This window comes from Fundulus heteroclitus, unplaced genomic scaffold, assembly GCF_011125445.2.
Source record: "Fundulus heteroclitus isolate FHET01 unplaced genomic scaffold, MU-UCD_Fhet_4.1 scaffold_53, whole genome shotgun sequence".
NCBI classification, from domain to species: domain Eukaryota; kingdom Metazoa; phylum Chordata; class Actinopteri; order Cyprinodontiformes; family Fundulidae; genus Fundulus; species Fundulus heteroclitus.
The window spans coordinates 1090047-1104110 of record NW_023396956.1 but is presented as its reverse complement, the minus strand read 5'-3'; the positions used below and the strand labels follow the sequence as shown (position 1 = coordinate 1104110).

The 14064-nt window shown below is 50.3% G+C and overlaps 2 protein-coding genes across 2 annotated transcripts; one reads left to right on the top strand and one right to left on the bottom strand.

Moving 5' to 3' along the window:
* The first annotated feature begins 454 nt into the window (after positions 1 to 454).
* cunh2orf69 (chromosome unknown C2orf69 homolog) lies at positions 455 to 5246 on the top strand. The gene is made up of 3 exons (XM_012851076.3): positions 455 to 970; positions 2435 to 2673; positions 4529 to 5246. Exons 1-3 carry the CDS (start codon positions 710 to 712, stop codon positions 4995 to 4997), a joined length of 969 nt encoding a protein of 322 aa, XP_012706530.2. The 5' UTR covers positions 455 to 709; the 3' UTR covers positions 4998 to 5246.
* Positions 5247 to 6492: 1246 nt separating this feature from the next.
* Positions 6493 to 13809, bottom strand: stk17b (serine/threonine kinase 17b (apoptosis-inducing)). The gene is made up of 7 exons (XM_036132659.1): positions 13290 to 13809; positions 11127 to 11339; positions 10716 to 10854; positions 9589 to 9715; positions 8845 to 8893; positions 7502 to 7681; positions 6493 to 7194 (listed from the first exon to the last, which is right to left on the bottom strand). Exons 1-7 carry the CDS (start codon positions 13409 to 13411, stop codon positions 6981 to 6983), a joined length of 1044 nt encoding a protein of 347 aa, XP_035988552.1. The 5' UTR covers positions 13412 to 13809; the 3' UTR covers positions 6493 to 6980.
* Positions 13810 to 14064: the final 255 nt, after the last annotated feature.

Genomic DNA, 14064 nt, shown 5'->3' with positions numbered 1-14064 from the left:
AAGCCATCAACAATGCAGACGACTGTCCACTGTGGCTCTACGCTCTTTCAGGAGGAGTGAATGCTGCTTGGAGAGACTTGATGCAACCTGCTGGGTTTCCTTAGAGAGGAAACTTTCTCACCAACCTGGAGGATCTGATGGAGTCTGACTTTGGAAAGAGACTTGAGATGATGTGTTTATGATATAGTTAGCGCTATATGAATAAATTTAATTATATATATATATATATATATATATATATATATATATATATATATATATATATATATATATATATATATACATACATACTGGTGTGATATACTTGTTGTTATATGTACATTTATTGTGTTTATTTGGTGGTTTTCGGAAAAACAGCGCTAGAAGCTCTATGGTTGATCGACATCGAAACCGGAAGTAGGTCGGAGTGACTCATCTGTTTTGTCGCATCTTTGTTGTGGGCGGAAGTAGGGCAGCTGGTGGCGGTGTTGCTGATAAACAGCGCCCCTTGGTGGCCATAAACAGTCACTAACTGTTACTATGTGTAACATTATATTTCTATTAATAAAATCCGTGTGGATGTGAGGCGGGTAATGTTTGCTGACTGCCGGAGTATTTCTGATTTTACTAAGTTTCCGGAAGGCCTCGGCGCGTCGCTAGCTAGCACCAGACGGCGCTGCCTGCGCAGAGGGGCGGGAAACTGCCAACTCATGCTGCCGCTCCGGACTCCATGCTAGCCTCCAGAGCAGCGGGCTGCAGCATCATCACTGCGGCCGAACACATGAGCTCGGAGGCGGGAAGCACTCAGTGCGAGCTCCCCGACAGCCCGCACAGGAGGCGGCTGCAGCGGCTGCTCGGAGTCTCCGGCTGCGGTCCGAACCGGGTCAACGACCTGCTGCTGCTGCGGCCCGAGTCAGACGGAGAGAGCTGCTCCGGAACCAGGGAGAGGAGCAACAACAGACACGTCGTCTTCTTCCATGGAGACATCCAGGTCAGGCTGGCTCTTTATGGCAGGGCTCCTGCTGAAGCCCCGGGGGCCTGCCTCCTCCAGGGGCGCCGCTAGGCTCCACGCTTTAGGGCCCTGCCCCGGTAAAATAAGCCGGGGATGTCCAACATGCGGTCCGCGGGCCACTTCTGGCCCCCTGGACCGCTTTGCATGGCCCCTAACTGCAATTCAAGAATGATTTTACCCCCCACAAAAGCTGCAAATGGAAAATATCTAGATGGAGACTTGTTATTTTTGAATGGGGCTAAATTATTACAGACTGGTTCAAATATAACACCTAAAAATGTACAACTTAAAAATGTCGTCTTTTAATAACCAAACGTGTTACATTCTCTTTAGTTTCATAGTAAATACGACCAAATCTACCCAGTGAATGTGTGGCACCAAAATCTGCTTTTATTTAATTTATTTAAAGCCTTTTCAAAGAAAAGTCGACCCAAAATCCTTTTCTTATTGCTGACAATAGACAACATTTTTCAATCAAGCCTTAATGAATTACCAACAGGATGTCCATGTTTTAAACCTCCTGTTTAAGTTCTGGATCCACAGTAATTTACGCAACTTTTTTTACAGTAAATCAGATTTCAACAGATTTCTTTGTCAAAAACAGGAATTTAACGTTGATGTAAGAAAGAATCAAGATTTTATTCTAATTAGGCTAAAATCAAACCTAGCTTAGCATAAATGATTTAAACTGGGCTTAAATGAGCTAAATCAACTTTATTTTGGAATAGTTGTTTAATTTATCTTAATTAACTAGCTAATTTAAAACAGGTTAAACTAAGCTAATTTAAGCTTATCTTAGGTTAATAAACTTTATCTTACATTAAATGTATCTTAAACTAATTTAACATACATTTAATTTAGCAGAAATAAGCTTTAGTTTAGTTCCCGCGGCGTCCTGCTTTCTCCCAGGAGACCATTGACCTCTGATGCTGATGTTGGCGTGTAAACGCCAGAAACCGGATCATTGTGTTCGGTTTGACCCGAACACAATGACCCGGTTTATAATTCTCTTTTTTTCAATTTCTTTAAAATTTTCTTTATATTTTTATAAATTTTTTAACCCTAAAAAATAAATAAATAAAAGAATTGTCTATAATTCCGAGACGGATATCGGTAAGAGGTTTAACGGTTGGATTAACGGTGTTGTCTACATCTGCGTGTAGCGGGGTGTAGCATCTTGGCGTAGGAGCGCAACGCTGCCCTCTAGAGTCTAGGAGAATAACGCTGCTTTGGTGGAGAAGCTGCAGAGATATAAATGCTGCAGCCGTCGTCCACGCGTCTCATTTCCACGCTGAGCGTACGAGTTAGCATGAGATGAACGCTGGTTAGTCAGCCTGCTGCTGAACATCTGAGCAGAGCGCCGTTGCTTTAAGGCGAGGGATGGAGGAGCAGCCGGGTTTATTGGAGTTGCACCTTCAACCTCCTGCCTTTTGTGGTTGGCAGAACTTCAAGGAGCAGATGGTCCTGCAGCCTGAGGCGGCGCCCTGGCTGTCCTGGAGCCTGGAGCAGGTGGCCCTGATCCTGGCTCAGCGCTTCCCCAGCAGGAACATCTGGGTGGTGAAGGCCTCACGCATGTATCTGCACAAGTTCAGCTGCTACCAGAACTTCGTGGACAGCAACATGTTCGGGGCGCCGGAGCACGCGCCCTACGCCGCCGGCCAGGGAGCCTTCGCCCAACTCAGGTTAGGTTCTGCAGAACGTCTGCTAGCAGCTCGGTTCTCAGTCTGGAAGGTTCTCCACAGTGAGAAGATCACCGAGAACTTTGTTCTACCTGCAGACGCCACGACCTGACCTGCAGGTCACCTGATCATCATTCATCCATCATACATTCATTCATTCATCCATTCATCCACACATTCATTCATTCATGCATTCATCCACACGTTAATTCATCCATCATTCATTCATTCATCCATCCATCATCCATCCATCCACACGTTAATTCATCCATCCATCATCCATCCACACATTAATTCATCCATCATTCATTCATTCATTCATCCATCCATCATCCATCCACACGTTAATTCATCCATCATTCATTCATTCATTCATCCATCCATCATTCATCCATCCACACGTTAATTCATCCATCCATCATTCATCCATCCACACGTTAATTCATCCATCCATCATCCATCCACACATTAATTCATCCATCATTCATTCATTCATTCATCCATCCATCATTCATCCATCCACACGTTAATTCATCCATCCATCATTCATCCATCCACACGTTAATTCATCCATCCATCATCCATCCACACATTAATTCATCCATCATTCATTCATTCATTCATCCATCCATCATTCATCCATCCACACGTTAATTCATCCATCCATCATTCATCCATCCACACGTTAATTCATCCATCCATCATTCATCCATCCACACGTTAATCCATCCATCATTCATCCATCCACACGTTAATTCATCCATCATTCATTCATTCATTCATCCATCCATCATCCATCCACACGTTAATTCATCCATCATTCATTCATTCATTCATCCATCCATCATTCATCCATCCACACGTTAATTCATCCATCCATCATTCATCCATCCACACGTTAATTCATCCATCCATCATCCATCCACACATTAATTCATCCATCATTCATTCATTCATTCATCCATCCATCATTCATCCATCCACACGTTAATTCATCCATCCATCATTCATCCATCCACACGTTAATCCATCCATCATTCATCCATCCACACGTTAATTCATCCATCATTCATTCATTCATTCATCCATCCATCATTCATCCATCCACACGTTAATTCATCCATCCATCATCCATCCACATGTAATTCATCCATCATTCATTCATTCACATATTAATCCATCCATCATTTATCCACCATTCATTCATTCATCCACACGTTAATTCATCCATCATTCATTCAGTCATTCATCCACACGTTAATTCATCCATCATTCATTCATCCATCCACACGTTAATTCATCCATCATTCATTCATTCATTCATCCATCCACACGTTAATTCATCCATCATTCATTCATCCATCCACATGTTAATTCATCCATCATTCATTCATTCATCCACACGTTAATTCATCCATCATTCATTCATTCATTCATCCATCCACACGTTAATTCATCCACCCATCATCCATCCACACGTTAATTCATCCATCCATCATACATTCATTCATCCATCCATCTCAGTACCAGAACACCCTGCTGTCTCCTTGTAACCAGTGACTGACAGATGGTGATCAAATCTTCCTATCATCATCATCATCATCATCATCATCAGGAATGAATCAGGATCTAGACTCTGAGTTTCTGGGCTTTTCCTGCTTTAACCAGCAGCAGCCAGAACTCAGCAATGATGGAGAACCTTCTGGATTCTAACTGGATTCTAACTAATTGGTTCACTAATTGGTTCTCTAATTGGTTCTCTAATTGGTTCTCTAATTGGTTCTGTAATTGGTTCTGATTTAGTCCAGACTGCAGCTGTTTGCTCAGAACCTGAAGTCCAACCTCTGCTTCTCAACAGAACCCTGCTGAGCAACGCCATGGAGCGGGCCAAGCTGCAGGACCGGCTCCCGCCTGCAGGTGGCGCCCCCGCCGGCTTCTCCCTCACCCTGGTGGGCTTCAGCAAAGGCTGCGTGGTTCTCAACCAGCTGGTGTACGAGCTGCGCGGCGCCCGCGCCGACCCGCGCATGGCCGCCTTCGTGGAGCGCATCTCCGACATGTTCTGGCTGGACGGGGGTCACCCGGGCGGCGGCGAGACCTGGGTGACGGACAAGGAGGCGCTGAGGGAGCTGGCGGCCAGCGGCGTGTCGGTCCACGCCCACGTCACGCCGTACGAGGTGAGGGACCCGGCGCGGGCCTGGGTGGGCCGCGAGTACGGCGTCTTCACCCGGACCCTGGAGGAGCTGGGCGCCTGTCCCAGCAAGAAGCTGCACTTCCAGGAGGAGCCGCCCTGCATACACAACCACTTCCGGGTCATTCTGGAGTTCTGAGGCGGCCCGGCGGTACCGGCGACCCGCCGCACTGCTTTAGGTCTCACTGGCCACGAGACGAGCACCTTTAATTATTTAATGTTTATTCTCTGCTGCTGGAAGCTCCTGACGACCACCTGAAACGATAATTCATGTTTCACTATTTAAATATTATAAGCTAGTAATGTTTATGTTAACAAACCTAAATAATAATTAATTAATATTATAATCTGGTAATGTTTACGTTAAGAAACCTAAATAATAATTAATTATTATAAGCTGTTAACGTTGCCATTAACAAACCTAAATAATTATTATAAGCTGGTGACGTTTCCATTAACAAACCAAATAATAATTAATTATCTGGTAATGTTTACGTTAACAAACCTAAATAATAATAATTATTATAATTAATTATCTGGTAATGTTTACGTTAAGAAACCAAATAATAATGATAATTAATTATTATAACCTGGTAATGTTGACGTTAAACCTAAATAATTATTATTTTAATAAGCTGGTTATTAACAAAGCTAATTAATTGTCATTAGCTGTCTGTGCCGTAGCAGCTCGTCTCACATCTCCTCATTCCTTCAGGCTTTGCTCCTCTGCTAGAAACAAACATGGAGGTCTTAGTGTTCTGATTTCAGCCGGTTCTGATGAGGCCCGGCTCCAGAACACGCCTCGATCCGGTAGAACCTGCAGAGAACTGTGATCCTCAGAAACATTCCAGAGACTCTGCAGCGGAGGTTCTGGACCCAGACGTGCAGAACTCTGTGTTCCACCGTTTGGGTCGGAGGCGGTTCTGCCTGGTTCTGCTTTGCTGCATGTAACTTCTGACGCATTCCTGGCCGTGGTGCCCTGCTGCTGGCGGCCAGCAGGGGGCGGCAGAGAGGCGAGATGCTGTTTCTACACCTTTAATCAGATTATCTCCAGTTCTACAGATTAGCAGATGATCAGATTACAGATTATTGCTTTAATTAAGACGCTCAGACATTTAAAAACAAATAAAAACATAAACAAACATCCAGCCTTCCTCTTCTTGTGCTTCTGGCCGGTTTGACCCGGATTCGGTCCAATAGGAGCGCTGGGGGGTGGGGGGGGACGTCCAGTTCAAGTGAAAGCAGCTATTCTGTTAGAACGGGCCGGTTCTGGTTCTGGTTCTGGTTCAGCAACCAAGGGTCCTGCAGAGGCTGCCTCAGAACCGCCTGGTGGGTTTGGTACCGGAGGATCGGACCTCCTCTCCTTCCTGCTCATCTGTGAACGCCAAGATGCCCAGAGTTCACCTCCTCCTTCACCTCCTCCCTCCTCGCTTCCTCTCTCCTTGTCTCCCTCCTTATCTCCTCTTTCCTCGACTCCTCAGCACCCTTCAACCCTCACCTCCTCCCTCACCGCCTCCTCCTTCACCTCCTCCCTCCTCATTTCCTTCCTCTCCTCCCTCCTTTCTCCTCATCTCCTCTCCTCACCTCCTCTCTCCTTGTCTCCCTCCTTATCTCCTCCCTCCTCGTTTCCTTTCCTCACCTCCTCCCTCCTTGTGGTTCTGGCGCTGATCCGGCTCCCGGTCCACCCCCGACCACCAGAACCGGCTCGTTGCTCCACTAGGACACCAGAACCAGTCTGGCCCGTGAAGAACCCGATGAGCGGCGCCGAGTGACCCGCTGCTGGTTAAAACCCTGAGCTACGGCCCGTGGGCCCGCCGGCACCGCCCGCCTCCTAGGAATGCTGGGTCGGCGCTGGGTGCCGGTTCTGCTGGAGGCCCGGTGGACCTGGACGGGTTCTGGACACGTTAAGGCATAGATTCAAACTGCATAGATTTTCCTGAATAGATCCGTCAGCCGCCTTCACCAGAGTTTAAGCAGAAGAGATGCTTTGGTCCCAGAGTCCGGTACCAGAGTCCGGTACCAGAGCCCGGTCCGGTCCGAGGACCGATCAGAGAAGCGGATTAGAAAGTTCTGAAAGATTAAAACTATTTAAAAGCGGAGGCAGCAGAACGGTTCCGCCTCCTCAGACGTCCTCAGGCGTCTCCTCGTCCAGACGGAACCGCTTGCCGTGCAGAGAGTCCAGAAAGTTCTCCTTGTCCTCCAGCGGCCCGGCCCACTTGGCGCCGCAGCTCCTCTCCCGGGCGGCGCGGGGGGGAACCGGTTCCGGAACCAGGAGGCACGGCGGCTGCTGCCACAGCCAGGGGTGGCTGAGGCACTCTGCGGCGCTGGGCCGGTCCCTGCAGGCAGAAATACAAGAACCGACCCGTTAGAGAAGAACCACGAGGTCCAAACGTTTGGTTCTGGAGCTGCTGCAACATTCCCACCCAGACCAGAACCCGACCGGGTCACAGATGTTATCAGAACCTAAGATAAGTACAGCTGCTGGACCCACATCAGACTCCAGAACCCTCTGGTCTGCAGAGGTTCTGGTTGTGGTTAGCTGAGTGAATGATCAGGTTCTGGTTCTGGATCAGGTTCAGGTTCTGGTTGTGGTTAGCTGAGTGAATGATCAGGTTCTGGTTCTGGTTCTGGTGGTGGACTCACTCTGGCGCCTTGACCAGCAGCTTCCTGATGAAGTCCACGGCGAGCTCAGACACTCTGGTGAAGGCGTCTCTGCTGTAGTCCACGCTGACCTGAGACACGTTCAGGTACGTCTCCTGCTTGTCGTCTCCGGCGAACGGCGACTCGCCCGTCACCAGCATGTAGGCGATGACGCCCACGCTCCTGGGGAGAGAACCACAGCGGGTCAGAACCACAGCGGGTCAGAACCAGAACCCCGGGCCCGGCTCAAAGGTAAACCCTGCTGGTTTATGTTCCACCAAGGCTGACCCGGTTTAACCCGACTTTGGGCTTTTTGCCCAACGCTCCAGAACTTCAGCGCTTCTGACACTGATCTCTATTATCCACTGGAGTGCTAATCACCGTCTGTTAGAACGAGTCGCTTTGAAGCCACCAGCCACCATATTGGTACTCCCTATTTCCCCCCAGTAACTAGGGAATATGTGCGCTACAGCATCGAATAACAAGGATTTTCTCATGTTCAGGGGGGGCTTAAGACTTTTAAAATGACAAATGCCATATACTTTTATGTTATGTTCTAAAACTATCAAGTACTGAGAAAGTCATGTGCTGATATATTTTGCATTTTATTCATTTAAATATATATATGTTTAACATTTATAAATATATAAATAACAATATACAAAAACATATATATATATATATATATATATAAAGTAATATGAATAACATGTAAAATATTTCAGCAGCTAATTTCCTAGTAGTTGATAGTGTTAGTACATCCACTGACTGTAGAATTACCTGTGAAACGTTTTCACTCAGCCAGAAAACTGCTTGTCGTTGCAACCAAATCCTGTGGGATTCTGGGAGAGTAGGGAGGAGCAAGATGGCGACCAGTGACTTCAGTTTTTCAGCCAATCAGCACTCCAGTGTATTATATAGCTCAGTGGCTTCTGAGCATTCAGACCCGGTTCTGGATCATCAGGTTTTAAAATGCTGGTTTCAGTTATTAAAGGAGAAAAACCTGCAGGTTCCCTCAGTGTCCCGACCCGGTTAGCATCTGACCCACAGCATCAATAGAACCCTGGATGGTACCGGCCTGACAGCACGGTTACTTTAGCCGAAGCAGCAGAACCTCAGGCCCAAACCCATAAACCTGTAGGTTCTGGACCTTAACCGGGTCGTTCCTGCAGGAACCAGATCCAGAAACCATTCAGTGGAGTGGGTCCAGGTTTCAGACAGAACCTTTTCCCGGGTCGGGGGGAACCCTGACTTTAGAACCAAAGTCCAAACTGCAGCTCTCCTCCTACCAGAACCAGGGAGCCGGGCCAGCACGGTACCACAGGTTATCAGAACCAGGAACTCACCACAGGTCCGTCGCCGTGGTGATGGGCTCGTAATTCAGGATCTCTGGAGCTGGAGGGAGGAAGAGCAAAGATGTGATGATGTCACTTCCTGTCATTTCATCACCACCAGTTAAAGCTGCAGGGACCTTTCTGCCGGTACAGGTACCGTTACTGAGAACCGGTACCGTACCGGTTCTGAGTAATGGTACCGGTACCAGCATTAAATCACATTACAAACTTTTTCTGTCAATTCAACACAAAGCAGAGAAAATCTGAAAAGTGTGGCGTGCCCCTGAGGTCCGCCCAGGGTAAATCCAGAGGTGATTTGGATCAGAAGGTTCTCCAGAGAACATCAGGGAGAACAAGGAACTAGAAGGTTCTGGTCCAGTTTACAGCAGGTCAGGTTCTACAGAACCAACAGGAGAACCAGCTTGAGATATTATGGGATGGTCCAGATCAGGGCAGATGGGTTAGAACGGCCTAGTCAAAGTCCATGCCTGGCTTGAAGACTGATGTTCTCCATCCAGTCTGACTGGAGGTTCTGGGGCGGAGACAGAACCCAGAGTTCTGGCTCAGAGGGGGGAGAACAGCTGCACGCCGCACTTTTCAGATCAGTAAACAGTACCAGCTCTGCTTCGGTACCATAAGGTCCGTTTGGACCGGCTGTTCAAAGTTCTGTAGAACGGTTCCTGTAACGTTTGCTGGGAGTTCAGAGAGAACCAGACCCAGATGGTTCTGCTGGTTCTGGTCGGGTCCGTTTCTTACCTACGTACTCGGGCGTGCCCAGGATCTCCCGCAGCTCGCCGGCGCCTCCCAGGCGGCGCGCCAGACCAAAGTCAACGATCTTGATGTCTCCGGGCGGCGCCAGGCTGGTCAGCAGAATGTTCTGAGGCTGGAGCAGCGAGACAATCATTAGCAGCGCCGCCCAGGGCCCGGAACCGGTCCGGTTCTGGTCAGGGTTCACTGTGGAACCGGTCCGGTTCTGGTCCAAAGGTCAAAACTACAAAGACTGTCAATAATTAAATAAGGCGCGTCTGAACCGGGTCTGAACCGGGTCGTTAACCAGGGCAGCAGGTACCAGCCTCCTGGGCCCGGTTCTAGGAAACATTAACAAACCCGCTTCAGAACCTCCATTCAGAACCAAGAACTGCACCCAGAACCTGCTGGGGGGGGGCGGTCTGCCATCAGAACCGGTTCTGCTGAGGCACTAAACCGGAGCTTTTCCCATGTTACGCTTCTGTGAACAGAACCACATTTATACAAGTTCTGGATCATTGTTCTGTTGGACCTCCTGAACCGGACCTCAGGTCCAAGCCTGGTCAGGAGGTTCTGGACCGGCCCGGACAGGCTGGGAGGCGCTGGAGCTGCGGTGGAACCCGTTCCTGCTCCATCAGCAGCTCCAGACTGGACCGAAACCCGCAGCATGACCGGGCCTGGACCAGAACATCACTGGGCTAAGGGTCCGGTACCGGGGCGGGAGAACCACGCTGTGGGTCCAACAGAACCCAAACAGAACCCAGAGAGCCAGGGGAACATTTATTTACATCTCATTCAGTCTGAATTTATGATAAACGGGTTTATGATCTGGTTCTGGTTCTGGTTCTGGTTCTGGCAGGTGGGCAGAATCTGGAATCTCTACGGGTTTTATCTGCAGGAATAAAGTTTATTTTACATTTAATGCATTGGTGCCGCTACTTGGACCCGGTTGGGAGGTCCAACAGAACATTGGTCCAAAGTGGTTCTGGACTAGAGACAAACCGGGTCGGCATCACACTAACGAGGAAATCAATCAACTCTGGCAGCACCGCGCTGGTTCTGGTGGTTCTGGTGTGTGACCCACCTTGAGGTCCAAATGGACCAGCTGGTTCTGGTGGTTCTGGTGTGTGACCCACCTTGAGGTCCAAATGGACCAGCTGGTTCTGGTGCAGGTGGTGGACTCCCTCCAGGGTCTGGCGGATCAGGCGGGTGATCTGGTTCTCCGGCAGCAGCTCCTCAGACACACACAGGTCAAAGATCTCTCCTCCTGCGGCGCTGCAGAACCGAGGAAGGAGGTTAACGGGTCAGAACCGGGTACCATCAGAACCAAAATCAGAACCGTGACCCGTTCTGACGGCATCAGAACGGGTCACGGTTCTGACGCCGTGAAGGCCGGCCTGAACTGAAACCGGACCTGGAGAACTCCAAACCCCTCCGGTCCAAACCTCGGTTCTGACAGCTGCGCCGGGTTTGGGTTCTACAGGAACCGGACAGACGGGCCGGGCCTTCACAGAACCGCGCTGCCGGATCAGAGGACCAGAACTCACTATTCCAGCACCAGAACCAGGTCGTGGTCCGTCTCGTGAGCGGCGTACAGCTTGACGACCCGCGGGCTGAACCGGGCCGTCTCCAGAACCGCCATCTCGTGTACCACCTCGGCCCGGCAGTCCCGGCCTCTCCTCCTCTTCCTCAGGAACTTGGCGGCGAAGATCTTCCCCGTGTTCTTCTCCACGCAGCGCTTCACCACCGCAAACTTCCCCCTGACGACAGAACCGGGTCAGAACCAGTTAGAGACACGTCACTGGACCGGGTCAGAACCGGGTCAAACACGTCACTGGACCCGGTCAGAACCGGGCCGGGTCAGAACCTTGTCAGAGACACGTCTCTGGACCGGGTCAGAACCAGGCCAGGTGAGAACCGGGTCAGACACGTCACTGGAACGGGTCAGAACCGGGTAATGTCAGAACCGGGTCAGAGACACACGTCACTGGACCGGGTCAGACACGTCACTGGAACGGGTCAGAACCGGGTCAGAACACAACACTGGACCGGGTCAGAACCAGGCTGGACACACCTCACTGGACTGGGTCAGAACCAGTCAGAGACACGTCACTGGATCGGGTTAGAACCGGGCCGGGTCAGAACTGGGTCAGAGACATGTCACTGGACCGGGTCAGAACCGAACCGGGTCAGACATGGCACTGGACCGGGTCAGAACCAGGCCGGACACAAATCACTGGGTCAGAACCGGGTCAGAAACACAACACTGGACCGGGTCAGAACCAGGCCGGACACACATCAGTGGACCGGGTTGCCGGGTCCTTAGACGGAACCGCTTCAGCTGGTCCAACAGAACGGGAGAGGTCATGGTTCCGAACAGCCGTGGTTCTGGACACCGGGCCATGACCCACTTCAGAACCACCTGGTTGTTTCTGGTTCTGTGCAAAAGTTTTAACAGAACCGGAGTGAAAACGCAGCGAGGTCCAAACAGAACACCATCAGCTACTGATCCGGACCGGGTCAAGGAACCTGAGACTGATCAGAACCTTCCATCAGAACCTTCCCAGTCCGGGTCCATGGTTCCTACAGCCTTCACGGTACCAGCGTGTGCAACGCTGCGTCTGACTAAAAATGCCTGGTTCTGGTGGCAGCTGGTCCGACCCAAACAAAAGCTGCCACCAGAATCAGGTTCTGGTCAGACCGGGTCACCGGTCCATCAGAATCCACCCAGAACTCAGGAAGTTCTGGTTCAGCAAAGTTCTAAAGATGTCCTGAATGTTCTGACAGGAGGCCAGACCGGGTCGACCCGTATGAGATCAGAACCTGCGCTGAGAAAAGGTCCACAGCTTCCCCTTTTCTAGAGCCGCAACCGGATCAGAACGGTTCTGCTTTCTGAGGCCCGCTTCCTTCCTCATACGGACCTGCGTGACGCATCACGCCCGGCACACCTCAGAAGGTTCTGGACGCCATCGGCAGTTTCCGGGTCCAGTCCAGAGTCCAAAGTACCAGAGGAACCGGGCCGGGCCAAAGCCTGCTGCTGTTAATCACCGGCTCCAGAACCAGAGTAGAGGCGGCCCGGTTCTGGAGCCTCCTGATCCACCTGGTCCAAAATCTACAACAGTGAGGAGAGGATTTTGGTTCTGGTTCCTGAATTAGGTCGGGTCCAGTTGGACCCGTTCAACCCGGACGGAACCCATCTGACACCAAACCCTGCTGACCGGGTCCAGTTCTGGTTCTGCTGGTTCTCCCTAGACCAGAACCAAGGTACCAGATATAAACACAGCAGAAAACAGTTTATAAACGTTTGATCTGAGTACAAAAAGTTCTGATTGGCTGAGTTCTGACCCATCTGGACCCGGTTCCGTAGATAATGTTTATTGATCACAAACTAAAGTCTAAATGCTGCAGTTTTAAGCCCTAAATAACATCTAAATATTATTTTATTCTCATAAACGTGCCGGGAAAACGGTACCGAGCTGAAGCTAATTGGGTCCACTTGGACGGTTGTGGTTCTGGAGTCCATCAGAACCTTAGAACGCGGTTCTGGAGTCCATCAGAACCTTAAACACGGTTCTGGAGTTCCCCCAACAGCTCCTCCGTTCCGGTTCTGACTCACTTTCAGATCCAATCAGAGGTGCTGGTTAGGATCTGTAGACCCATCAGCACCGAGCCCAGCCCGACCAGAACCCCCCGGTACCGGAGCCACTCACCTGCCCAGCTCTCCGGTCACCTCGTAGGCGCTCTCCAGCGGCTCGGGGCTGATCGGGGTCTGGCTCTCGGCCAGCAGCCCGGCGGAGAGCCCGCCGCGGCTGTCCAGCCGCCTCCGGGACATCCCGCCGCCCGCTCGGCTGCTCCGGTTCTGTGAGTTCGGGCCCGGATAGGAAGCAGAACTGACCCGGTCGGCTTAGGTTCCGTCAGTTGTCATCCGCCGGCGGCACCATGCTACGCTCCGACTCCCGTTAGCCCAACTGTCGCTAAGTTAGCTCGACGGATCCCGGAGTGTCCGGTCCGAAAGTGAGTCAAACCGGTTCCTCTGGGCTCCGCCCGCTCGGACCCGCCCGGCGGCGGCGCTAGGTGCTGATCCCGGGGGCCGAACCCTCCCGACGGCTGCTAACCTGGTTGGTACGTTTATCCGGACGCTTTTCGCCCATTTTTACATCCCGTTTGACAATTCAGACACGTCACTGCCCCGGCGCGCATGCGCACTGCCGTGTTTGGACTGAAGTTCCAACAGTTTTCGTTCGAATAGCCGCGAGAATTCCGTTTGATTCTCAGGATCCGAATCTTTTGGCAAAAAGACACGAATCTTTCCCCTTCGTTACAACCTGGATGGGAAATGTGCCACTTTTATTAAATTAGGCTTGTTTTCAGGAACAAGTCAAGTTTTTTTCTTTTAGTGCCAGGAGACGTCTTGTTGCCACTATTGTATTTTGTGGACTTGTCCTTATAAAGGAACTCCTGACACATTTCTCTTCATTTATTAGA